Source organism: Bombina bombina, chromosome 2 (genome assembly GCF_027579735.1).
Source record: "Bombina bombina isolate aBomBom1 chromosome 2, aBomBom1.pri, whole genome shotgun sequence".
NCBI lineage: Eukaryota > Metazoa > Chordata > Amphibia > Anura > Bombinatoridae > Bombina > Bombina bombina.
This window is the reverse complement of record NC_069500.1, coordinates 572,671,068-572,698,064: the sequence shown is the minus strand read 5'-3', so window position 1 is coordinate 572,698,064 and position 26,997 is coordinate 572,671,068. Positions and strand designations below refer to the sequence as shown.

At 37.8% G+C, this 26,997-nt stretch overlaps 1 protein-coding gene and 1 long non-coding RNA gene across 2 annotated transcripts in view; one reads left to right on the top strand and one right to left on the bottom strand.

The window, feature by feature from the left end:
• Nucleotides 1-26,997, top strand: part of LOC128649280 (uncharacterized) — a 260,717-nt gene that overhangs the window by 58,053 nt on the left and 175,667 nt on the right. The window lies entirely within an intron of this gene.
• The window catches only part of RASEF (RAS and EF-hand domain containing), a 187,534-nt gene continuing 183,713 nt past the window's right edge, over nt 23,177-26,997 (bottom strand). The window contains exons 16-17 of the mRNA XM_053702459.1: nt 26,148-26,224; nt 23,177-23,709 (exon numbers count right to left, since the gene is read on the bottom strand). Coding sequence (XP_053558434.1) covers nt 23,604-23,709; nt 26,148-26,224 — 183 coding nt within the window. The 3' untranslated portion in view covers nt 23,177-23,603. The remainder of the gene's footprint in view (nt 23,710-26,147; nt 26,225-26,997) is intronic.

Here is a 26,997-nt window from a genome sequence, read left to right as displayed (position 1 = left end):
TTCTTCCCTCCTTGCATTAAATAATTAACCATAGAGAGTTTTTCTTTGAGGTCCCCTTCAAAGGCAAATGATTGGCACTTAATATTTATACGATGCCCTTTGTATTAATGCCACATCCAGCCCCTTAGCCCCAGAGTTCCTCCCCAGGACCTCCACTCCAAAAGACCGTAGTCTCTGCCAGGTAGAAAAAGGAAAGTGTATTGAAAGACTCACCTCTCTCGTGCTGCTCGGCCGCCCGCTGTGTTTGTCGTAGGCTTTCTGCTCCTGCAAGGTGTCCCAGGCTCGCGGGCAACAGCCCGCGGGTGATCCCGCTCTACAGCCCCGCTCGCAGTCCAGACCTCAACTCCCCTCACGCAGCAGCGGTGGGAGGGGAGAGAGAGATGCCACACAGAGCAGCCAGAGCAGCAGGTAAGAGAGCTCCCCACAGCCGGTCTCCGATCCAAGACCGGGCCCGGCTCATTCCCACGCAGCACCGGTGGGGGAGGAGGCGGGGTAGACGCCAGACAGCAAGTCACACGGACCAAACCAGACGGCATCACGGATGTCACAGCGGGTAAGAATATAGCCGTATACTATGTTTCTTGAGGCTGAAGGTTATCCAAACAGGGGCGGCAGGCGGCAGACACAGAGAGAAGAGGTAAAGTTAGAGTGTCAGGAAGGTTGTTTGCAAAGTTAGAAGAAATGCCTTAAAGCAGGAGCCCAGGTAGCTTGTCCAACACCTGTTCAAGCCAGGTGAATATTTAAGGCAGTTCAAGTAGGACCAGGTAGCAGGGGGAATAAGAAGGCATAGACCAGTGAGATGGCAGTCCACTGGTACAGGTTCTAGAGACGGTTGTGTTAGCTGTCCGCAGAAGCAGCCTCAGAGCTTGAGGCAAGGCGCGAAAAATCCACCGCCAGGTAGCTGAAGGACTGGAGGTGCGAGCAGAGCAGAGCAACACCTGCCTGACTCCTCCTCCACCGGAACCCCCAGAGCAAACAATTTTAAACAACTTTCCAATTTACTTCCGTTATCTAATTTGCTTAATTCATTTGGTAACCTTTGTTGAATTAGTAGTAATGCACTACTTAGAGCTAGCTGAGAGCCAAAGACAAGAGGCAAATGTTTGCAGCCACCAATCAGCAGCTTTTGAGCTTACCTAGGTATTATTTTCAACAAAGGATACAAATAGAACTAAACAAATTAGAAAATAGAAATAAATTGGAAAGTTATTCAAAAATGCATGCTCTATCTGCATCCTAAAATAACAAAATGAGTTTATGTCCCTTTCATTCACAAAAATGCACAAACTTCTTTAGTACGTGGGTTTGAGAGAACAACAGATACATTGAAGAGCTTTAATAGACCCCAAAATTAAAATTAAAGATTCGTGATTCAGGCAGAGCACTGCTTTTCAAACCTTTCCTCAGGCCTCCCTAACAGGCCAGATGTTGAGGATATCTGAACTACAGCACAGGTGAAATAATCAGCTGATTAGTAAATAATCGGCGAGATTACGAGTTTTGCGTTAGGAGCTGTGCGGTGCTAACGAGCAGTTTTTTCTCACTGCTCAATTACCTACAGCGCTGGTATTACAGGTTTTTACAAACCCGGCGTTAAAAGGCAAGAAGTGAGCGTAGAGCAAAATTGAGCTCCTTACCACACTCCAATACCAGCGCTGCTTAAATCAGCGGTGAGCTGGTCGTACGTGCTAGTGCACGATTTCCCCATAGACATCAATGGGGAAAGCCGGCTGAGAAAATGTCTAACACCTGCCAAAAAGCAGCGTAAAACTCAGTAATGCAGCCCCATTGATTCGTATTGGGAAATAAAAGTTATGTTTACACCTAACACCCTAACATGAACCCCGAGTCTAAACACCCCTAACCTTACACTTATTAACCCCTAATCTTCTGCCCCCGACATCGCCGACACCTACAATATACTTATTAACCCCTAATCTGCCGCTCCGGACACCACCGCCACTATAATAAACATATTAACCCCTAATCTGCTGCCCCCAACATCGCAGACACCTACATTATATTTATTAACCCCTAATCTCCCACCCCCAATGTCGCCGCAACCTACCTACACTTATTAACCCCTAATCTGCCACCCCCAACATCGCCGCCACTATATTAAATGTATTAACCCCTAAATCTAAGTCTAACCCTAAAACCCCCTAACAAATATAATTTAAATACATCTAAATAAAATTACTATAATTACCTAAATTATTCCTATTTAAAACTAAATACTTACCTATAAATAAACCCTAAGATAGCTACAATATAACTAATTGTAACAATGTAGCTAGCTTAGGGTTTATTTTTATTTTACAGGCAAGTTTGTATTTATTTTAACTAGGTAGAATAGTTACTAAATAGTTATTAAGTATTTAATAACTACCTAGCTAAAATAAATATAAATTGACCTGTAAAATAAAACCTAACCTAAGTTACACTAACACCTAAACTAACCCTACAATTAAATAAATTACCTACATTAAATACAATTAAATAAATTAAATTAGCTAAATCACAAAAAAAACACTACATTACAGAAAAAAATCAAATTACAGATCTTTAAACTACTTACACCTAATCTAATAGCCCTATCAAAATAAATAAGCCCCCCCAAAATAAAAATAAAAACCTATCCTAAACTCAACTATCAATAGCCCTTAAGGGTCTTTTAAGGGGCATTGCCCCAAAGTAATCAGCTCTTTAACCTGTAAAAAAAAAATACAAACAACCTAGGCTCCCCATTGCCCTGAAAAGGGAATTTGGATGGGCATTGCCCTTAAAAGGGCATTTAGCTCTATTGGAGGCACAACGCCCTAACCTAAAAAATAAACCCACCCAATACCCTTTTCAGGGCAATGAGGAGCATAGGTTTTTTTAGTTAGGATTTTATTTGGGGGGTTGGTTGTGTGGGTGGTGGGTTTTACTGTTGGGGGGTTGTTTGTATTTGTTTTTTACAGGTAAAAGAGATGATTACTTTGGGGCAATGCCCCGTAAGAGGCCTTTTAAGGGCTATTGATAGTTTAGTTTAGGCTAGGGCTTTTTTTTATTTTGATAGGGCTATTAGATTAGGTGTAATTAGTTTAAAGATCTATCATTTGTTTTTTATTTTCTGTAATTTAGTGTTTGTTTTTTGTGATTTAGCTAATTTAATTTAATTTATTTAATTGTATTTAATGTAGGTAATTTATTTAACTGTAGGGTTAGGTTAGGTGTAAGTGTAACTTAGGTTAGGTTTTATTTTACAGGTCAATTTGTATTTATTTTAGCTAGGTAGTTATTAAATAGTTAATAACTATTTAGTAACTATTCTACCTAGTTAAAATAAATACAAACTTGCCTGTAAAATAAAAATAAAACCTAAGCTAGCTACAATGTAACTATTAGTTATATTGTAGCTAGCTTAGGGTTTATTTTATAGGTAAGTATTAAATAGGAATAATTTAATTAATAATAGAAATTTTATTTAGATTTATTTAAATTATATTTAAGTTAGGGGTGTTAGGGTTATACTTAAGTTAAAGGGTTAATAAATTTAGAATAGTTGCGCCGACGTTGGGGACAGCAGATTTGGGATTAATAAATGTAGGTAGATGGTGGCGATGTTGGGGGCAGCAGATTAGGGGTTAATAAATATAATGTAGGTTGCGGCGATGTCCGGAGCGGCAGATTAGGGGTTAATAAGTATAATGTAGGTGGCAGCGATGTTAGGGGCGACAGATTAGGGGTTACTAATATTTAACTAGTGTTTGCGAGGCGGGAGTGCGGCGGTTTAGAGGTTAATATGTTTATTCTAGTGATGCCGATGTCCGGAGTGGTAGATTAGGGGTTAAACATTTTATTATAGTGTTTGTGATGCAAGAGGGCTTCGGTTTAGGGGTTGGTAGTTTATGGGTGTTAGTGTACTTTTTAGCACTTTAGTTAGGAGTTTTATGCTATGGCGTTGTAGTGTAAAACTCATAACTACTGACTTTAAAATGTGTTACGAATCTTGACGGGGTAGGGTGTACCGCTCACTTTTTGGCCTCCCAGGACAGTCCCATAGAAAAAAGGGTTTGCGAAGTTTACGTAAGTCGGTTTGCGGTAAGGCCAAAAAGTGTGCGGTGCCCCTAAACCTGCAAGACTTGTAATACCAGCGGTAGTGAAAAAGCAGCGTTAGGACCTGTTAACGCTGCTTTTTCAGTTTACCGCAAAACTCGTAATCTAGCCGAACGTTATTTTGCTTGCTCTCACCCAATGTAATCCTGAAAATCTGGCCTGTTAGGGAGGCATTAGGACAGGTTTTAAAACCAGTGGGATAAAGCGTACAGATTTAATCAACTTTCCAATTTACTTTCATTATCCATTTGTTCTCAGTCTTTTTAGATACACACATGGGCATCCGGAGTGGGGGTTGCACAGGTTAAAAAGTCAGGCACACTTTTGCAAACACAAAGCTTGATAAAAAACATACTATTCCATGTTGCTTTAAATCTAGCTGTGTGCTCGCAAGAAAGTGTCAGACTTTCTATGTGTTGTGTTAATAGTTTTGTTTTGTAATTTTCCCTATGGGTTTTGCACCGTTGCTTGTCTGTGGTTGACCGCCTGAGTTGCTAGGAGCTGCTCAGCTGTCTGTGAGTGCTGGTGAGTTCATAGGAATGTGTGTTTTACAGTGACATATGATGTGCACCCAGTCCGGTTTGAGAGTGCAACCCATTTTCATGATTTGTATGTGTCTAGGGAAATTACAAAAGGCCTGTGTTATCCTTGTTGGAATCTCAGTGTGTTTGGTTAAAGGCATGCATTGTGTGGTTAGGTAAAGACCATGATGTGGTCCTGGGCTATCACTATTTGTCCAAATGCACTTAATCTAGCTGTCTGCTTGCAAGAGAGTTTAAGCCTTCCTATGTTTTGTGTGTGTTCGTGTGTGTGAATATATATATATATATATATATATATATATATATATATATATACTGGCTCCTAGATTTTAAAATACTATTTGTTAATCTGCACCGTATAAGCATAAGTATAAGCACTCATTTGAGTCACTCTTTTGATGCCAATGAGTTACCATGCCATGTTAAAAATTATATGCAACTCACGTGTATGACATCTGCTTCACATGTTTCCACTGATATTATTATCCTTAGGATATTTTAGACCCCCCCAGTGTATGCACACTTACTGAGGCACCAGCTCATACTGAGCATGTGCAAGAGTTCACAGTGTATACACATATGAGTCTGTGATTAGTCTATGACTGTCACATTATACAGTAGGCTGGGAAAATGGAAGCCATCTTTGAAATTTCTCATTAAAAAAATCTACTGATACTTTGAAATTCAGAGTCAGTGCTGTTGTGTGTTTGAGGATTATGTAATTATAATGTATTTCATGGTCCTTTAACAAAGTTTGGAAAGCGCTTTTAATAAATGTATTCCAGTTCCTGCTCTATAGGATTTATATTTCTTCTGCACGTATAAATTAGAGAGGAAAACTAGTAAGCAGAATTAAGCACATGTAATGCCAATATTTATAGCATATTATTTAGATCACTTTGGCTCCTGGATGGAAATAACATATGTTATTAGTATGTTATTAGTTATTAGTTATGTTATTAGTGTGATTATTAGTGTGATTATAACACACCTTTAAGTATTTGAATAGATTTATTTACTAGAAACAACTTTATGGTGATATTCTCTGTTTAATTATAACTAATAAGTTTAACACTTATTAATAAATAATGCAACAGTTAACACTTAAAACTTCTATCAATAGTCTACTTAGTGGGGTCAAATTTATACTTGCTATATTCTTTCTCACTGTAACATTATGCTTCCTTCACATGACTTTTGAGTTTTCAGCACCACTTAAGCAATGCTGGTTCAAAGTGGCAGCTGCTCCAGGACAGAATAAGTAGCATGTGTGTATTCATGTGACGATGGCTATTAGACACGTCTAAAGTTCACAGAATAAGTTATGTTAAGCTCTTTGCCCTGCCTGCCTAATTCCAGCAAATGACTATACTGATATATATCATAGAAGCAGTGACATGGTGTTTGTAACTACTATTAACAAACATACAAGCAGGCCATATATTTTTTAAGAAACAGAGTCATTAAAATAACATAAAATGTCAGTTTAGCAGCGTGCCCTCCATGTAATTTTATGTATTTGTCAATAATGTTTTTAATGGTTAAACTCAGAGTTGATGCAGTTAAAATGATTTGTTCATCTTGGAAATCTTAATAAGGTTGTGCATAAAGTCAAGTCAGGAAGATTTTTATTAGGTACAATTGTCCTTACCACTCAAAACAATATATTGTCAATTTGCTGCCATCTAATGTTGTTTAACTGAATATTACACAAACACACTAATTTTACAAGCAGTGCTTCTAAATGACAAGTTGGGTTAAAATAATAGAAGAGATTATAGACTTTATTTTCTATAGATAAAATAATAAAATAAAATATGAAAATTTAGGTGTACTATATGACTCTTTTTGGATGCAAAACTTCAACTTATGAATAATAAAGCCAGAATTCTAAAATGAAAAAATGTCAATAGTATCAAAAAGTTGCAAGATAAAAATATCAATAATATCAGAAAGTTGAAATAATTTCAGAAAGTTGAAATCATTAATATAATTTAAATATAATTGTATCGATAAAATTATATAACTGTCCACAGATTTGTCCAATATGCTGAAAACTTTACTGAGAAAATATTTAAGATCCAAACAATGACCACTGTACAGTTCCATGAATTATAGTTCACAAAGGAATCCCCATTAGTAGCGTTTTCTCAGTGAAAAAAGATCTGTACACAATCCTCTGTGCTTGGTCCAATTGGTGCTGCCTCCCCAGAAACTGTGACAAAATCCCGGTCTCCGTGAACAAACTATAAGAAAGAAAAGGGGACAGGCGCAACCTCGACAGCATCAGTTTATTGAAGTACACACAGGACAAACAGTATTGCACTTACAAAATAGCAGTTAAAAACACGCCTTAATACTCCAAACACTCTGGCAGTCAGCTGTTTATACGCAGTCCCTTCAGGTTGTCGGCTATTACCTTCCAACCGGGTGCCGCAATTCAAGATCTTAACTCACTATCACCTAGATTTAGAGTTTTGCATTAGAAGGGGTGCGTTAGCAACGCGTGTTTTTTTTCTCCCGCACCTTTTAAATAACGCTGGTATTTAGAGTTCTCTGAAGGGCTGCATTAGGCTCCAAAAAGGGAGCGTAAAGGCATATTTACCGCCACTTCAACTCTCAATACCAGCGTTGCTTACGGTAGCAGCCAGCTTGAAAAATGTGCTCGTGCTCGATTTCCCAATCGGAAACAATGGGGCAGTTTGAGCTGAAAAAAAAACCTAACACCTGCAAAAAAGCAGCGTTCAGCTCCTAACGCAGCCCCATTGTTTCCTATAGGGAAACACTTCCTAAGTCTGCACCTAACACCCTAACATGTATCCCGAGTCTAAACACCCCTAACCTTACACTTATTAACCCCTAATCTGTTGCCCCCACTATCGCTGACCCCTGCATTTTATTATTAACCCCTAATTTGCCGCTCCGGACACCGCCGCAACCTACATTATCCCTATGAACCCCTAATCTGCTGCCCCCAACATCGCCGACACCTACATTATATTTATTAACCCCTAATCTGCCCCCCCAACATCGCTGCTACCTTACCTACACTTATTAACCCCTAATCTGCCGACCGGACCTCGCCGCCACTATAATAAATGTATTAACCCCTAAACCGCCTCACTCCCGCCTCGCAAACCCTATAATAAATAGTTTAACCCCTAATCTGCCCTCCCTAACATCGCCGCCACCTAACTTCAAGTATTAACCCCTAATCTGCCGACCGGACCTCGCTGCTACTATAATAAATGTATTAACCCCTAAAGCTAAGTCTAACCCTAACCCTAACACCCCCCTAAATTAAATATAATTTAAATCTAACTAAATAAATTATTTCTTATTAAATAAATTAATCTTATTTAAAGCTAAATACTTACCTGTAAAATAAACCCTAATATAGCTACAATATAATGAATAATTATATTGTAGCTATTTTAGGATTTATATTTATTTTACAGGCAACTTTGTATTTATTTTAACTAGGTACAATAGTTATTAAATATGTATTTACTATTTAATAGCTATCTAGTTAAAATAATGACAAAATTACCTGTAAAATAAATCCTAGCCTAAGTTACAATTAAACCTAACACTACACTACCAATAAATTAATTAACTAAACTACTTACAATTACCTACAATTAAATCAACTAAACTAAATTACCAAAAAACCAAACACTAAATTACAAAAAAAAACAAACACTAAATTACAAAAAATAAAAAAAGATTACAAGAATTTTAAACTAATTACACCTGCTCTAAGCCCCTAAAAAAATAACAAAGCCCCCCCAAAATAAAAAAAATGCCCTACCCTATTCTAAAATAAAAAGTTAACAGCTCTATTACCTTACCAGCCCTTAAAAGGGCTTTTTGCGGGGCATGCCCCAAAGAAATCAGTTCTTTTGCCTGTAAAAAAAAGCATACAATATCCCCCCCAACATTACAACCCACCACCCACATACCCCTAATCTAACCCACACAAACCCCCCTTAAAAAACCTAACACTAATCCCCTGAAGATCTCCCTACCTTGTATTTACCCAGACGGGTATCACTGATCCGTCCAGAAGAGGGTCCGAAGTCTTCATCATATCCGGCAAGAAGAGGTCCTCCAGAGGGTCCGAAGTCTTCATCCTATCCGGCAAGAAGAGATCCTCCAGAGGGTCCAAAGTCTTCATCCAGACGGCATCTTCTAACTTCTTCCATCCGGAGCGGAGCGGGTCCATCTTGAAGCAGCCGACGATGGCGTCCCTCAAATTCCGATTGACTGATAGGATTCTATCAGCCAATCGGAATTAAGGTAGGAAAAATCTGATTGGCTGATTGAATCAGCCAATCAGATTCAAGTTCAATACGATTGGCTGATTGGATCAGCCAATCAGATTGAGCTTGCATTCTATTGGCTGATCGGAGCAGCCAATAGAATGCGAGCTCAATCTGATTGGCTCCGATCAGCCAATAGAATGCAAGCTCAATCTTATTGGCTGATCCAATCAGCCAATCGTATTGAACTTGAATATGATTGGCTGATTGAATCAGCCAATCAGATTTTTCCTACCTTAATTCCGATTGGCTGATAGAATCCTATCAGTCAATCGGAATTCGAGGGACGCCATCCACTCCGGATGGAAGAAGATAGAAGATGCCGCCTGGATGAAGACTTTGGACCCTCTGGAGGAACTCTTCTTGCTGCATAGGATGAAGACTTCGGACCCTCTGGAGGACCTCTTCTTGCCGGATAGGATGAGGACTTCGGACCCTCTTCTGGACGGATCGGTGATACCCGGCTGGGTGAATACAAGGTAGGGAGATCTTCAGGGGCTTAGTGTTAGGTTTTTTAAGGGGGGATTGGGTGGGTTAGATTAGGGGTATGTGGGTGGTGGGTTGTAATGTTGGGGGGGGGTATTGTATGCTTTTTTTTACAGGCAAAAGAGCTGATTTCTTTGGGGCATGCCCCGCAAAAATCCCTTTTAATGGCTGGTAAGGTAATAGAGCTGTTAACTTTTTATTTTAGAATAGGGTAAGGCATTTTTTATTTTGGGAGGCTTTGTTATTTTTTTAGGGGGCTTAGAGTAGGTGTAATTAGTTTAAAATTCTTGTAATCTTTTTTTATTTTTTGTAATTTAGTGTTTGTTTATTTGGTAATTTAGTTTAGTTGATTTAATTGTAGGTAATTGTAGGTAGTTTATTTAATTAATTTATTGATAGTGTAGTGTTAGGTTTAATTGTAACTTAGGTTAGGATTTATTTTACAGGTAATTTTGTAATTATTTTAACTAGGTAGCTATTAAATAGTAAATAACTATTTAATAGCTATTGTACCTAGTTAAAATAAATACAAAGTTGCCTGTAAAATAAATATAAATGCTAAATTAGCTACAATATAATTATTCGTTATATTGTAGCTATATTAGGGTTTATTTTACAGGTAAGTATTTAGCTTTAAATAGGATTAATTTATTTAATAAGAAATAATTTATAATTTATTTTGTTAGATTTAAATTATATTTAATTTAGGGGGGTGTTAGGGTTAGACTTAGCTTTAGGGGTTAATACATTTATTATAGTAGCGGTGAGGTCCGGTCGGCAGATTAGGGGTTAATGCTTGAAGTTAGGTGGCGGCGATGTTAGGGAGGGCAGATTAGGGGTTAATTAAATGTATTATAGGGTTTGCGAGGCGGGAGTGAGGCGGTTTAGGGGTTAATACATTTATTATAGTAGTGGCAAGGTCCGGTCGGCAGATTAGGGGTTAATAAGTGTAGGTAAGGTAGCGGCGACGTTGGGGGGGGCAGATTAGGGGTTAATAAATATTATGTAGGTGTCGGCGATGTTAGGGGCAGCAGATTAGGGGGTTCATAGGGATAATGTAGGTTGCGGCGGTGTGCGGTTGGCAGATTAGGGGTTAAACAAATTTATTAGAGTGGCGGCGATGTGGGGGGACCTCGGTTTAGGGGTACATAGGTAGTTTATGGGTGTTAGTGTACTTTAGAGCACAGTAGTTAAGAGCTTTATGAACCGGCATTAGCCCAGAAAGCTCTTAACTCCTGACTTTTTTCTGCGGCTGGAGTTTTGTCGTTAGAGTTCTAACGCTCACTTCAGCCAAGACTCTAAATACCGGCATTAGGAAGATCCCATTGAAAAGATAGGATACGCAATTGGCGTAAGGGGATCTGCATATGGAAAAGTCGCGGCTGGAAAGTGAGCGTTAGACCCTTTCCTGACTGACGCTAAATACCAGAGGGTGGTAAAAAGCAGCGTTAGGAGCCCTTAACGCTGGTTTTGACGGCTACCGCAGAACTCTAGGCGTTCGTGAGGTCACCTTCGATATTTGGAAAATATAGGCGTCAGTTTCAAAAAACTTTTTACACACCTGGATGCGTTTCGTCCGCAGCACGGGCGGACTTTTTCAACAGGTGAAATCTTGGATGTAGTAGTGTGCCTTTTATAACCCTGAGGTCAGCACTGGATATGGATGTCAGCTGAATTGATCTTGAATTGTGACACCCGTTGGAAGGTGATAGCCGACAACCTGAAGGGACTGCGTATAAACAGCTGACTGCCAGAGTGTTTGGAGTATTAAGGCATGTTTTTAACTGCTATCTTGTAAGTGCAATACTGTTTGTCCTGTGTGTACTTTAATAAACTGATGCTGTTGAGGTTGCGCCTGTCCCCTTTTTTTCTTTTTAACTGAATATTACTTTCTCAAATTGGATACCTTGTACCTAAGCATCTGCAGATTATCCCCTTATCTCAGTTCTTTTGACACTATTGCATTTTAGCCAATCAGTGATGACTCATAAATAACTCCACAGAAGTGAACACAATGTAATCTATATGGCACACGTGACTTGCACTGTCTAGCTGTGAAAAACTGTCAAAATACACTGAGATAAGAGGCGGCCTTCAAGGGTTTATAAATTAGCATATGCACGTAACTAGGATTAGCTTTTAACAAAGAATACCAAGAGAACTATGCAAATTTGATTAGAAAAGTAAATTGGAAAGTTGTTTAAAAATGCATGTCCTATCTGAATCATGAAAGTTTAATTTTGACTAGACTGTCCCTTTAAATACCACTATAGAGAAGGCTTTGGTTACTCTTTTACCTCCTCCCACTTATACCCCAAGACTCTTCCTCTCATCCTAATCTCACTCATAAAGTCATATAGGGTTATGAATATAGGAGGTCTCTCAGAAATCAGAACACATTTTTACATTATGCCCTAATCAGTTTTTGTTTCAAGTTATCATTTGTAACTTCATCAAACTGATCAGTATTCATACTGGAAGAGAAACTTCTCAAAAGCATTTAAAATGCATTGTTTGTCCAATAAAATGTATTACTACTTACTGCAATACCCTTGTTGTGTTGGTAATGAATGTAGTTTGTCAATCAATATCCAGCATAAAATTTTTTGTTAAAAAAAAAAAAACGCATCATACAGGGATATGAAAAACATTTTTTTTTTTATTTTGTGATTGAAACAGAGCATACCAATATGAAAAATTTCCAAATTAAAGGGATATGAAACACAAATTTATCAATGATGATTGGTGGGTACATTTACACAAGCAAGATATTTGCACTCCACTCAGTAATACAAGTGCACGCAAATATGCACTGGTATTACAAGTTGAGCGCAATTCGAACACCTAACTTTCACCTCACGAGAGCGCGCAATCATAGGCTCTAATGGGAGCCTCGTTCTGATGCTGGCACAGAACCTAGGGCAGCAAAGGGGGTAAGTTATGCAGTGATGGGTAGCTTATTTAAAAGATATATTATATGAATATATACATATATTTCTGTGTTCATATGTGTATGCATATATATTTATAGGAATAATACATTCCCGATAGAATGCAATGTAAAGGCACCACACTCATGCTCATTTTCAGCCCTTAAAACTAGTTTGTGCAGTTATTATTAAAAAAATAAAATGCTACATTTTTTTATTTAAATAAAAACAAAACAACACTACACTTTATTTTGCGGGCAATTGGGGGACATTTTGAAAATGAACTAGAGATCTGATCCCTGGTTAATTTTCTGTGTGCTAATTGCAAGCTTGCGGTACAATTAAGCAGCCACTTGTAATGGCTGGTTATTTATCGTGCAATTTGGCCCATTTATGGGCTCGCGATAAATTAGCACTCCCCTTGTAATCTAGCCCAGAGTGTTTAACTATGTATTTATGTAAATATTTTACATTCCAATGTTCTGCACATATCAGAATATGTTGTAGGTATTTATAAAAATAGATATTCCTATATGTATCTGTATATATCTATACCCATATATGATTATGTGTGTATATATATATGTATAGATATATATTCTACCAAAAAAAATCATATATATGTAGAAATATTTTTTATGTATAAATAGAACATATTCTATGTGAAGAATATTGGAATGGGAAATATTCATATTTTCATATTTCCTCTTTTTTTCTCCATTGACTTCTATGGGGTAATATGCGAACATGCATGCAATATTCTAAGTTCCGCTTTTTGCGCTTGTCGGGTTAGCGCGCAAGCGGAAACAGTTTTCTTTCAACTCATAATACGAGTGCAAAATTCTTACTTCTAGTGCAATTAACGTGCACGCTCCTGAGCTTACGCTCCCTGCTTTTCAACAAAAGATGCCAAGAGAATGAAGACATTTTGATAGTAAAAGTAAATTAGCAAGTTGTTTAAAATGTCAAGCTCTATCTGTATTGTAAAAGAAAAATTGGGGGTTTGGTGTCCCTTTAAGAGAACTAGTCTTTTTCATATTTAAGGTTAAAAAAATTAATAATATGCAGGGAGAGAGGTCCAAAAGCGCAGCTGAGATGATCCTATTTAACATGTTCAAGCGCTTACCATGAAGACGAGTAAAGTAAACACAACCTTTATCTCTTTCTTACTTAATACTGTCTTTAAAGTGGTTTCTTAATCACATAGCTTCACCAAGAATTAAACAGCCTCTAGTCAGTGCAAAATCTGTGTTATTCTATATTATTTTGTGAAATTCATTTATTTAAAGGGAATTACAGTCATTGCATAATATATACCAACAATAAAAGGGACATAAAGGTCAAATTTTAAACTTTCCGGGTTCTGATAGATACAATTGTAACAGGACTCTTGCCATTGCTTTACCAGATGTGTTCCGCTACCAGTAGTGCATTGCTGTGCTGGAGCTGACTTCTAACATATTAGAGAATTTTCTTTTTGAAATTTTATGACCCAATAAGTACTGAATAGTAACAAACCTTAGTACAAAATAAGCATTTTAAAAGTACTTAAAGGGACACTCAAGTCAAAATTAAACTTTTTTTAATGATTCAGATAGAGCATGCAATTTAAACAACTTTCTAATTTACTTCCATTAACAAAATGTGCACAATATTATTATATTTACGCTTTTTGAGTCACAAGCTCTTATATATATGCATTTGTGATTGGCTGATGGCTGTCACATGATACAGGGGGAGTGGAAATAGCTATAACTTTGATATTTGTTAGAAAAAAATCTAGTACTCTTTTGACGTTCAGACTAAGTGCTATTGCATTGTCTTTGTATCATGAATGTGTTGATCATGCTAATCTACTGTATTTACTGGTCCTTTAAAGCTTTCTATTTGTCAATGACATACACAACTACACTGATGCACAATGCAGCAAGTAAGAAATCTGTCTTTTGCCGGTCAGTCCAAAGAAGGTTGAAACAGCTGTCCACTTGTAGTTTCTCATGCTGGACTCCCTGCTATATTTTCCAGCTGCCTAGAGTAGCAATGCACTGGCATGAGGGAATCTGTGTTTAAAATGGATAATTAGAAGCAAAACGTTGAGGCGTTGTACTTCTCAGTTGCATATCCATACCCAGAATCCTCTGCTCCAGTGAAAACAGAGTGAGTTGGGGTTTACTCTTAGAGGGTGTGCAGAGGTGCGATACAATTATATAGTGTGCATCACTATATTCACAAGGGTTTTTTTTCTCATCTATTTTACTCATCATAACTTATTTTGAGACTAGTTTGGAAGAACTGCTTTAAAACCACGAGAAGGGTGTTTGATCGTAGCTCACTTAATTGTGGTCTATTAGGGTTAAGTGTAAATGAGTGTGTCCACTTCTGTCATACAACAGATCACTGTACTCTTGCACATCCCTCCACAGAAAATCTCAGCAGTGTTTACACGGAAGCAGAGATTTCTTGGTACAGCCATGCAAATAGGTTTGCCGGAAATCCAGTGTTCAATTGAACAGACCAGTATTTTAGCAGGCTGTCCAGTAAAATCTTCACAAAAATACTGGACACTTAAAGATCTCTTTTTTGTTTTTTTTGTTTGTTTGTTTTATAAGCGTGTTTTAGATCAAATAAAAGGCCTCCTATGCCTTAACAGATTACAAATTTGGGCCAGAATGAAATGAGGAACAGTCAAGGATGCAAAATCACTTCTGTTTCATTGGCAGCCAGAGATACAAAGAATATGTGTATGTTACTGGCAGCCAAGGGTGACAATGACTGCCCAGTTGGGAAACATATACATGGTGGGTTCGAGAGGGGGGCTAACATAAAGCTTTTGAGGGGGGCATTGTGCCCAGTCACCAACAGGTTTTCCTGTATTTTTTTGGAAGACATCTGACAACTGTGCTGTACAATGATCTGTTTTGTGTCACTATACTCACAAATTCTGTTTATGCACTATAACCTATTATGAAACTGGTTTGGTCCCACTGCTCTCACAATGCCATAACTTGTTTAGGCAATGTGCAGCATTCCGGGGGGAAAAACTAGATTACCAAGCTTGCTTTTTACCGCCTTTCTAGGGAGTCTAGGACAAAAAAGGTTTTATACAAATATAATAAAGGCTACATTAAAAGTGAAGAGCAATCAATAAAGTCTGGTGCTTTATCTTGTGCTTGGCCTCAAGTGGATTACAAGTGAATGGTAAAAATGTTTAGCACAGCGCCTTAATAAGGCCAAAACTTTTTTTAGAGCACCCTTAAATGTTTAATGAATAGCACAGAGAGCGCTATAAGTGTGCTGATTGTGTTAGTATTCCAAGTGAGTTAAACGTTGGGATCAAGGGCAATTGAATATACTACTTTAAAATCTAGAGCTTTTTGAGACCTGAAGCCGAAAGTAGTAAGTTATTATAAAGTGTATTGAAAAGAAAGTAAAAATCTTTTCGTAAGAAAATAACAAAAGCAACGTACAGGCGGCACATTTAATATTTTATAGTGGATACAATTACAAGCTTTTAGGACACTGATGTCTTTCCGTCAGGCATTCTGATGTACAAATCCTGTAAGTTGTGATCTTGTTTGTTTCCCCAATGCAGCTGTCAAGAAACTCACATGGTTTCAGGATGTCAAGCAGGGGCAAAACTCCAGGGGGTGCAGAGGTCGCAATTGCAAGGGTGGGGGCCCAGCTTAAAAAAAATAATATTTTTTTTAAATAAAAAATGTTGACCTGCCACTGCCTGCACTGATATCATGTGAGTTTGACATGATGCTTCACTAGTGTTTCTAACTACAGGGGTTAGTGTTTCTGTTTTACCCATTGGTGTTTATGTGTGTGTGTGTGTGTGTATGTATGTATGTATGTATGTATGTGACTGTGTGTGTATTTATGCATGTATGTGTGTGTGTGTGTGTTTGTGTAACCAGCAAATTACAGACCTTGTTACTACAGCATGGGGGGGAGGGGGTAAAAAAGTCACTATACAGTACCACTATATACAGTATGGGGGGATGGACTATGTCACAGACTACTGTGGTCACTTTATAAAGTACTGGGGTGGGTAGGGTCAGGCCAGCCATCTCACCGGCAGATTACAGACTGTGTTACTGACTCACTATATACAGTACTGGGGGGTTAAACAGTGTCACTATATATAGTAATATGGGGTCAGACCATCTCACAGACTGTGGGCACAGGGTACCTCCTTTTGCAGACATGTAATCTGATTCACTTTTTTTTCTGTGTTAAATGTAAAAAAAAAAAAAAAAAAAGATATGTATCAAATTCACTTTTTGGGGGGGGGGGATGGGAGGGGTCTTCTTAGAGTCTTGCACCTGGGCCCTGTGTTTTCTAGTTACGCCTGTGATGTCAAGGGTAAATTATTTTTTCTGTGTGTCCTGTATTTACATGTTTACTATTTACAGCTTTTTAACACAGACCAGCAACCTGTATAAAAAGTCAAACTTGTAAGTACCACTGAGTTTTACTACCTGAATCTCTGAGAATAAGGACTGCACTAACGTGAAGGATGGTGTAAGGAATATGCTCTGAAGTTTGTTAAAAGCTGAGCATCGGCCAGCATTGTCAAGAAGTGAACCTGCAACTATGAGTCTACAGACCAGTGATCTGGCTGTGAGCCAGCTGCTATGGAGATTGCTACTTGGATCAGCTTATTGATTTGTCTGCTGTTCTGTTCGCACTGGTTCTTTCAGGTGCAGCTCATAATTCTATTAGACTCCTTTAAAAAGCTTCCTCAGCTCAGGGTTTTGGCATTGAAGTTTGTTTTTTGTGATAGTCTTCCTGCATCTGCTTTGTTTGGTAAGCTGGTACTGGACTTGGCCTATTTTAAACTACATTATTTGAATCCTGTCTCTGGCTACATTTCTGCTGTTTCCAATTTCTACTGCCATCAGCTATCTACCTGTTTGCATTGCCAAGCATTGCTGTCTACCAGTCTACTATATGCAAGTACCCACTATTTCCAGTGTCTGCTGGTTACCAGTTATTTGCCTGTTTGCAGTATCATGTTTTCTCCATGAACTATGCTCTTCTGAACCTGTGTACACTTTGCCTTGTTATCATTAATTGCTACAGCATATTCACGTATTCTGCATGAACTGTGCTCTCCTGAACTTGTGTGCACTCTGCCTTGTTATCAGTGGTTGCTGTCTCCAGCTATTTGGCTGTTTGCAGTTTTAAGCATTGCTTTCTGTTTGTCAGCTTATCTGCAATAAAGTTTATTTAAGATTTTACTTATTTCTTGCTCCATTATGCCTTGCACCACTATATATGAGTCCCTTCCTCACAATACATCTTAGCCGAGCATGGCATCTGTGCAGCTGAACATAACAGAAGGCTTCTGCACTAAGACAATTACACAGGAGACAGATGGCTGCACCAAAGACAGAGATAACTTTTAATCGGGCTCCTGGGTGGCAGTTCTAAAGTCTTCTTCTAATACCTTTAGAATGGGTGGCCTTGTTGCGCTAAGAGATCATCAGTCAGCCAATACAGAGTGAGTGTGGACACAAATACTGGAGCAGTACACCCTTTCTGGCCTGTACCTTGGATTTGAGTTGACATTCCTTGCATTGAACTTTGCTTATTTAACTTACTGGCTCAGCATATTATATTTAACTGGACTTTTAAGCTGTTTGGATTCCTGCACCTGGACTCCACCTTGCTTCATACTTTCAAGGTAACATTTAACAGGTTCAACTAAATACAAGGGGGGAAATTCAGTCTTTTCACTACAGTGATTTTCATGGGCCAAGCTGTCCACACAGAGTGGCAGAAGACAGTTTCTTCAATCACAACTCAGACCTAGGGGCAATTTATTATAGTGTGAGCGGACATGATATAATGTAGCGTATCATTTCAGCTGCACATCGATAAATGCTGAAAGCATACGCTGCCGGCATTTATCATTGCACCAGCAGTTCTTGTGAACTGCTGGTGCAAAACTGCCACTGCAGATTAGCGGCCACTAACAGGGGGTTGATTTCTGTCCGCCGCCTCAGAGCAGGCATTCAGGTTATGGAGAAGTTGTCTTTAGACCGCTGCTTCATATCTTCTGTTTCCGGCGAGCCTTCAGAGCTTGATAAATTGACCCCCTAAAGTTAACACTTTAGGATATTTCAGTATATCTTTTAATCATTTGTATGTTACTGGGTGACCAATTATGTCAGACATCTCATCTTTGGTATCAACATAATCCAAGTGGAACAGTATAGTGTTAGTTAATGTACCTAAGTAGAAAAATACAGTATCATATAATTTTAGTCAGACTGGCAAACTGGTTTATGACCTGCCAAAAAAAGAAGTGGCTGCATTCCTTGCCCTTCTCAGAAAAGGTATGACCAGAAACTTGACCTCAATCAAAAATGTATTTAATGTAGAATCTGGATAAATCATATTGTCATTCTACATGGGAGGCTGTTACAGCATATGAGACAATTTTTCATGCATATCTCTATGAAATCTATGCTAGTACAGTATTAGGTTTTGTTATTTTCTCCTTTTTATTTTAAACTGTTTGCTTTGTGTAAATTTGTTCATTCCTTTTTTTTTTATTTAAATGCACTGTGACTATTTTTGTTCATAAAAAATATTGCTTTATTAAATTTTGACATTGTCTAAGTATTGGGCATTTTTTGGGGTATAGTAAAGACAAGAGAGTGTTTTGTTAATCTTTGCAACCAGTGAGCTAAATCACAGACTTGCCTGAAGTGGCTTGGCTGTTTCAATTTAATTAAAAGTGGAATGGGTTGGTCAATCCTCAACTTCACAAACTGGTGACAGTTGCAGGCTTGGATACCTTTTTCTGTAACTAGTACATCTCATTTTTGCATTTGTTACATGTAACTCTGTTGCTAGGATCTTAAGGCAGGTTTTACATCGCTTTTGGCTGCAGGAAACATTGCGTTCTATGTTTGGTGTGAAAGCTGGCTTTTTATTATCATTTTTTTTAAGATCTGGTGGTTGTCTTTTTAAGAGAAGGGTGGGTCTGGGTATATTTCCTTTAGTTGTCTGTCCTTGTGGAAAGTTGGCAAATTTTCTTACAATATCCAATTATGGGTTATGACAAGAGGTATTTTGTTATTCTCAAGTGTTTATTGCAAGAATTTTTTTCCTGAGTATTTTGGTGGCTCTGTGAACTTTTCTTTTATCCTTGGGTGGAAGCCATGGTTCCTGAATAAAGGTTTAAGTCATTTCAGATGTAAATATCTGTCAGTTCTGTTTGAGCAGATACAGTTGTATCTTTTGGTTTGGCTGTAGGCTTATGATGGATGAAGGTATGTGTGGCATTGTTCTTAATGTAAATGGTGGTGTCTAGAAAATTGATGTGTTTGGTGGACTGGTTTAGGGAGAGATTAATAGTGGGATGGAATTCATTAAAACCTTTTTTGAAAATGAATTAGTTCTTCCTTACCTGCTGTCCATGTTATTAAAAAGTCTTCAATGGGGGGGCGGAGTTTGCCACTACAGGGAAGAGACGTGTTTCTCTACAGCTCCTGCTCACAAATATAATATTTGCTGAAATTTGAAAATTCCAACCGAGAATAAGCCTTTATTCCTCCTCTATGGCCATATGCTTAGAGATTTGAGCTTCCAGGACTTTTTATTTGTGATATATTAGCAGAGCAGGAGCTGCAACATCATACTCCTACATGAAGGGGCCCTGATCGCATGAGGTACCGGCTCTCTACCTACATCTCCTTAGCGTGGTTGCCAGAACAATATCTTTGAGTAACTAAGAACACAGTATAGCCACTTATTAGAGCGCTCCGGACCAGCTACTTTTTACTGATATGGTGATATATACCTAGATCAGGGCCACGGAACCCCCACCCTCTACCCGGACACTCAGGAAGCCATCTGGACTATCCTTTTTTTTTTTCCCGCTGCCAAACACTCAGAGAACAGCCTTTTGGGTCGCATGCAACTTGCTGCAACATGAGTTCACTAACGGAAGAAGAATGTAGCACCCTAGTGTGTCTAGATGACTCATTTGCGGATCTCAGGCGGAGTTTGCTGGCTCTTTTAGAGCTAGCGAAACAGCTGCCACAGAACTCATCTCCTCCCTATAACTGTGAGACGCAGCAAGAGCGGTCTCCCTCTATAATCCGGCAGACAAGATACTCAGATACAAAGGTCTACCATGGCCCCTTGGTGGGAGCTGAACTCCAACATGTAAGTTATACAGACCCTAATGCCGGCACAATCTTCTCCGACCATTACGGAAACACTCCGTCAGAGGAACTTTTACTTTTGTTCTCACGAGAGCTCCAATATGGCCATGAGATCCCTGCCATGCCTGCTCGCTACAAGCGACGGAAGATAGCGTTGACATGCTTCCTTGCTAATGGTGAGAAGAAGCTTCACATGTCCGCATACTCTCCTAGAACCGCAGTCCACCCCTCCACGATTATGCCTGGTGGAAAATGGACAAATACAGGACTGCTGGGGATTACTCCCTCTAAGGTGCTGCCTCCTTACAGGTTAGGTGTCGGCTAGATTCTGACTATCACCATCGGACCCTCATTTATAATATCCCTATACCAATGTTATAACAGTTTACTCCGTTGTTTATATATTTAGGTTGTATTCTCATTTTTTGCTTGGCTTATTTGCACACTCTGCTTATCATTCGCAGATATAGTAATTATATTTAGTCTCAATTATACCCCTAGATTAGGGAGCTTGCAGTCCCTCCAGACCCAATAGAGATACCTTGAGTGTACATATTCACGTTAGTTGCCTAATTGACTTGACCCTCTAATTAGACACATCTCTGTATTATCCATCTTTTATTTATCTATTTTCTTCTGTCTCATGGATTTCTTTTTTTTTTCTTTTTCCTTTTATTGATCCCACCAACCACCAAGCAATCTCTCACCACCAATTGAACCCCCTTTTCTCTGTTTTGTTGTTGCTGCGAATCAAACTCATCAAGGTCCCCCCACCCCACATTCACCTTCCATGTCATACAGCTCATGGGGTAGTCCCTGGTCATTTGTGGATTGCTTTATAGGAGCCACATTAACCTCATGTGGAATTAGCTTTACAGGAAGTTTATTCAACATATAACCCATAACATTCCGCCTAATACCATCTATTACCATCCTACTTATAAGCCCTCTAACCATACCCCCAGATTTTTCTACATCCATTAAGCCTATTACTACAGATAAGTTTAGCTGGTATTACTGCCCCACGCACTTATTTCAGTGACCTCAATATTAAAGCTGCCGGCGGCCGAGGCAGCGTAGTAAATCTTAGGGGCAGCACTGGAAAGACTGACAGCTCTGTATAGTACTTAGATAGGAATCCTTTCTAGGGGTGAATAGGTGACAGCCAGGCTCCATTGGCGCTTGAACTTTTTACTTTGCACCCCTTAAACGGCTTTTGTATATAGGATTGGTCTCTACATCCCCACATACATCCTTCTTTCCACAACTGACAGCTGTATTACTAATTTGCTCAGAGCATTCACTCAACCCCACGTCAAGATTAGCACACATGGCGACCCATAGAGCTACGCAAGATAATTGACTGCAACACCGAGGCAGAGTCTCAATACATATAAGTCCGAACATTAGTTCAAAATAATATAAGCAGTGTCCTTAAGATTAAGTTAACGCATTATCTCACTTATCTCTCCCTTCCCCCTATACTCCCAATTTTGAGTGGCTCTTGCCCGCTGATTCCCCCTCCCCCTCAATAAATAATATCAATTCATACTGACAGGTGTGAACTTTATTCATTTAACTTTCACCCTCTAGTTTTAATATACCGCTCTTTATTTAGTATACCTAAGGTTGCTCCTTTTCACATGGACGGTATACCTGTGCTTTTTCAATAATACACACCCTTCACATATCTCATTAATTAATATAAAAAATGAGGTTTTAGCGTCATATATCCGCTTTGCTATTTAGCTAACAATCCAGTTATGGTACTTAAGGTTTGTTTTTGGTCTTTGTCTCCTTGTATCGTTCTACTATACACATTATCTGCTGCATACTTTTCCCCCATACTGACCCATATGCTATATAACAGTAGATATATTTATTGTCTCTTTCCCTTTGACAATAGTACCAAGTAAATGATTTGTAATATCACAATTCAAGGATCGAAACTTTACTTTGTAATTTGCCTCAGGTTATCTGCGTATAACATTTCCTTATGATCCTTTGTTACTGGATTAACACTGTTCTCTTTCTTTATGTACCAAGTTTATATTATACCTCAATAAAAAATTTAAACTAAAAAAAAAAAAAAAGTCTTCAATGTAGCATAAATATGACATTAAAATGAATGGACTCTAAGTTTATGGACAATTATTTTCAAGGTTTCCCATATATAGGTTAGCATACCAGGGAGCCATTCTTATTCCCATAGCTAACCACAACATTTGGAGGTAAATATCCTCCCCAAATGTATAATAGTTGTAATTGAGTATGAATTTAATCAGTTATGTTACATACTCTGCATGTAAGTCGTGTTGATGTAAAAATTCCTGGCTAGGTCATCTTGATGAGGGATATTGGTGTAAAGTGATTCAATTTTATTAAATAGTATAGCACAGAACTAAATGAAGAACTCCACTATAATGGCTTAGCACTTGAGCATAATCTGACATGGATTTTACTGAGTGCCCAATGTAAGTCTATTATGTGAGAGAATTAATGAGCCCACTAAAATAAAAATCAGTGGCTGCATCTAGAAATTATACTCTAATGATATGACGCTCATCATCTATAGATCTCATCTATGAAAAGTAAACAAATGAACAACATTTGCTGGGGTAATTTATATGTATTTTAATAAATTATACATGAGAAATTGTTTAATTTGAGAAAAACAAAGATACATTTACATAGCGCTTAAAAGCCCAAATAGTGCACAAAAACCAACAAGGTTAAAAACTCACATTTATAAATACAGTTAAAAAAAAGATTATCACGTGGTAAATTGAGACGTCTGGCATTTTTATTTATTATCAATTACTTTATTTAAACTGTACATGTAAAAGCTTATACATAACAAAAACATAAAGGGCTCCCCAAATAATATACAGAGGAGAATAAAGAGAAACTAGAAATGCACATAGGAAGCTAGGAATTGCACATATTGCTTATATACAACTTAAATTCCTTCATATTTGTATCAAACATTGGTTATTGACTTTAACAATCTATGAGATTAAAGAGCACTTTGTTGGTCTAAACATTACAGCAGTTCTTCATTTGCATTGGTTTTTTAGAATTTGCCCCAGTAAGGTTTGTTACAGAACCCCTGTCATCATTATCCGTTCGCTTTCTCACCTCACTAGAAAACGGAAAAAGAGAAATCTGAGTAAGAAGAGATACATCATTGATATATTGTAAAAGACTAGTCGTAGCATATATACATGGGTCTAATTTGGCTTGGGCCAACTGGGCTTTTCCCTAGGGCACCAGAATTTAAGTGGATAGTTCATTTGTGGAGGTATTTCTAAGGTTCCACACCTTTTCACGTCTATACTTTCCCTATGCTAAATGTTTTAATACAATCACAAATACAGAAACTTGTCTAGAGCAGGGTTCTTTAAACTTTTTTCATCAAGACCCAGTACCATGATAACACATACCTTCACGACCCTATTTTTATGCTTGGACTGAACATTTCTGAAATATACAATAAAATAGCTGCAATTTTTGGCAAAGTGAGTAAAATTCTCTCACTCTCATACAACACACACATATAACACACTCATATAACACACACACACACCCCACACTCGCATATAAACACACAGCATACACTCACCACACACACTCTCATACAACAGACAACACACACAATAAACACCACACACACACACTCTCATACAACACACTCTCATTCAATACCCACAATTTCATTCAATAGACACACTCTCTCATTCAATACACACTCTCTCATTCAATAGACACACACTCTCATTCAATACACACACTCTCATTCAATACACACACTCTCATTCAATACACACAAACTCTCATAGAATACACACAAACTCTCATACAACACACACGACACACACACCACACACACTCTAATACAACACACACCAAATACACTCTCATACAACACACACACTCTCATACAACACATACAGACACTCTCATATTACACATACAATACACACACACTTCTACAACACACACACCACCCATTCTCATATAGCACACACACACACAACTCATATTCTCATACAATACACACTCAAGTCACGACCCAGTAAACCTGGTGTTGCCACCCAGTAATGGGTCCCGACCCATGGTTTGAAGAACCCTGGTCTAGAGGATAAATAATTGGCCTCCCATTAATGAGGTTCTAAACATAGGGGCATAAACTGTCCGGATCAATAAAAGGTTGAATAAACAACTGAATTCTAAGTATTCTTAATCACCCATAAAGAAGTTCTTTACTATGGGTTTTTTTCCCCCAAAAGGAAACTATATGGAGGTGGATTGACTCTGTTCTAAGTGGCTTAATACATTGTTTCAAAAGCTTTTTTAGCAACATTTTTGATAAATGATCATTGAAATATTTTAAATATATCTGTGAATTTAGAAGACCACTCGTGGCATTCGGATTTTAACACATATATATGTTTATTGAAACCATTATCTTATATAGTCGCTCTTTTTTCTGGTGATTTGATTTTAGAAATAAATATTTTTACTGTATAAATACACACTGAATCGGGTGACTTATACATTCACACCACTCATACTAAATCGTATAGCTGACTTTTATAGATGCACCTTGTATTATTGTTGTAGAATTATATCACAAATGGTCCCTGACTATCAAGTGAGGCCGTATAACTCCTCCATACAGACTAAGCCTCTGATTGTGTGAAATGAATGAGAAAAATATGTTGGCTATCAGATTTCCCAGTGTATAAGGCAGCACAGAAACTAAACACAACTAATATTTAAAGTATATTTGTATATTTTGAATGTATGTATAAAGTACACTACTTTTTGTTTGATTTGCACGTTAATGGTTCCTCAGCCAGGCTCTCTGAAACACTGGCTATGTGAAAAGCAAACTGTATTGCTAATATTGGATTTATGCAACTGAGGGTATTCTACAAATTTAGAAATGCTGCTTTATAATTGGGGGAATTTAGCTTCATTTTTGGGAGGGGGGGGATAAAATATTTGAAGGAACCAAAGTATATAAATATTTTGAATATTTAGAAATTTCTGAAAACAAAAAATGTTTTCTAAATGTGCTTGGTCTGCTGAGAAACGTAAAGGATAATTTGTGTAGACATTACCCATAGCTGCTTGGGGGAATGGCAAATGCACATGGAATTTTATTTGTTTTTAATTATAAACATTCACTTAAGTCACTCTTCTGATGCCAATAAGCCCCCATTATGAAAGGATGTGCAGCACATGTAGTAAACAAGCAAGTCTCCCTTGCTGCACACCTTTCCATTAATATTACACCCCCCACCCCCACAACCCCTGGAAACAAAATCTTCAAACCTCCTTGAGTACATCACAGAATAATCACTGAAACTGATGCGTAAAGACAGTCAGTGCAAACAACTAACAAAGCTTAAGCATATGAGTCTAAAATGACTCAGCAGCAGCAAAAGGGTTAATGGAAACATAATAGAACAAAATTATGCACAGCTGCCGACTTCTCATTTCATCACCTATAACTCATCCTACTGTATTTTATTATGCATTGCCATTACTTTTGCATAGTTCTTCTGTACATACCGCGCAAGATGGAGAACAGCCTCAACAATATTCGATCCTTCTTTGGCACTGGTTTCACAGAATAAAGCACTGTAGGTCTACATGCAATTAAAGAAGCAGGAAACATTATAGTCTGCATCATGACATATCTGGCTGATAAAATTTATATAATTCTGAAATTGTTTTATGTAACCAATAGCCCATGTCCCATAAATATTGGAGAATGTTTTTTCACAGAGGATAAAATTTATGTCCAGAGATATTGAGATTGAATTCTTAGTGATGGTATTATCAATTACATATTTATCTTTAATATTTCTGAAGAAAGGGATATGATGTTTCCCAAAATGTTACCAATAAACATATTGCTTGATAAATCATATTTCCTAAACAATGTGGGGGGGGGGCTGTTTGATTATGACTACCTCACCAGTCGTTTGCCTAGCATATATATATATATGCAAATGCTATTTTGTCTAATGAGAATTCCAGCCATAGAAAGAGAGTAAATCTTGAAATCAACAAACTTTATTATGCCATTGGATTTTAACAGTTTGAACAACTTACAATATATGCATTATATACTATTTGGATTTACTACAGTAACACAATTTTACAATATCAATATATTTCTGTTACCAATACTACCAAATAACATGTAAAGCACCTGTACCTAATATTACTATATTTTACAATATAACTTCATCCCCATTAAGAGCACTGAGCACAAACATTTTACTTCATGTGGTTACTGAAGGTGTGTTTGTCAAGGTTAAGTATTCTCTATGAACTTAAAATAACACATTTATTTTACAAAACTCAACAAGAAATACATTTTATGTCATTTTGAATATCATATGCAGTAACTGGC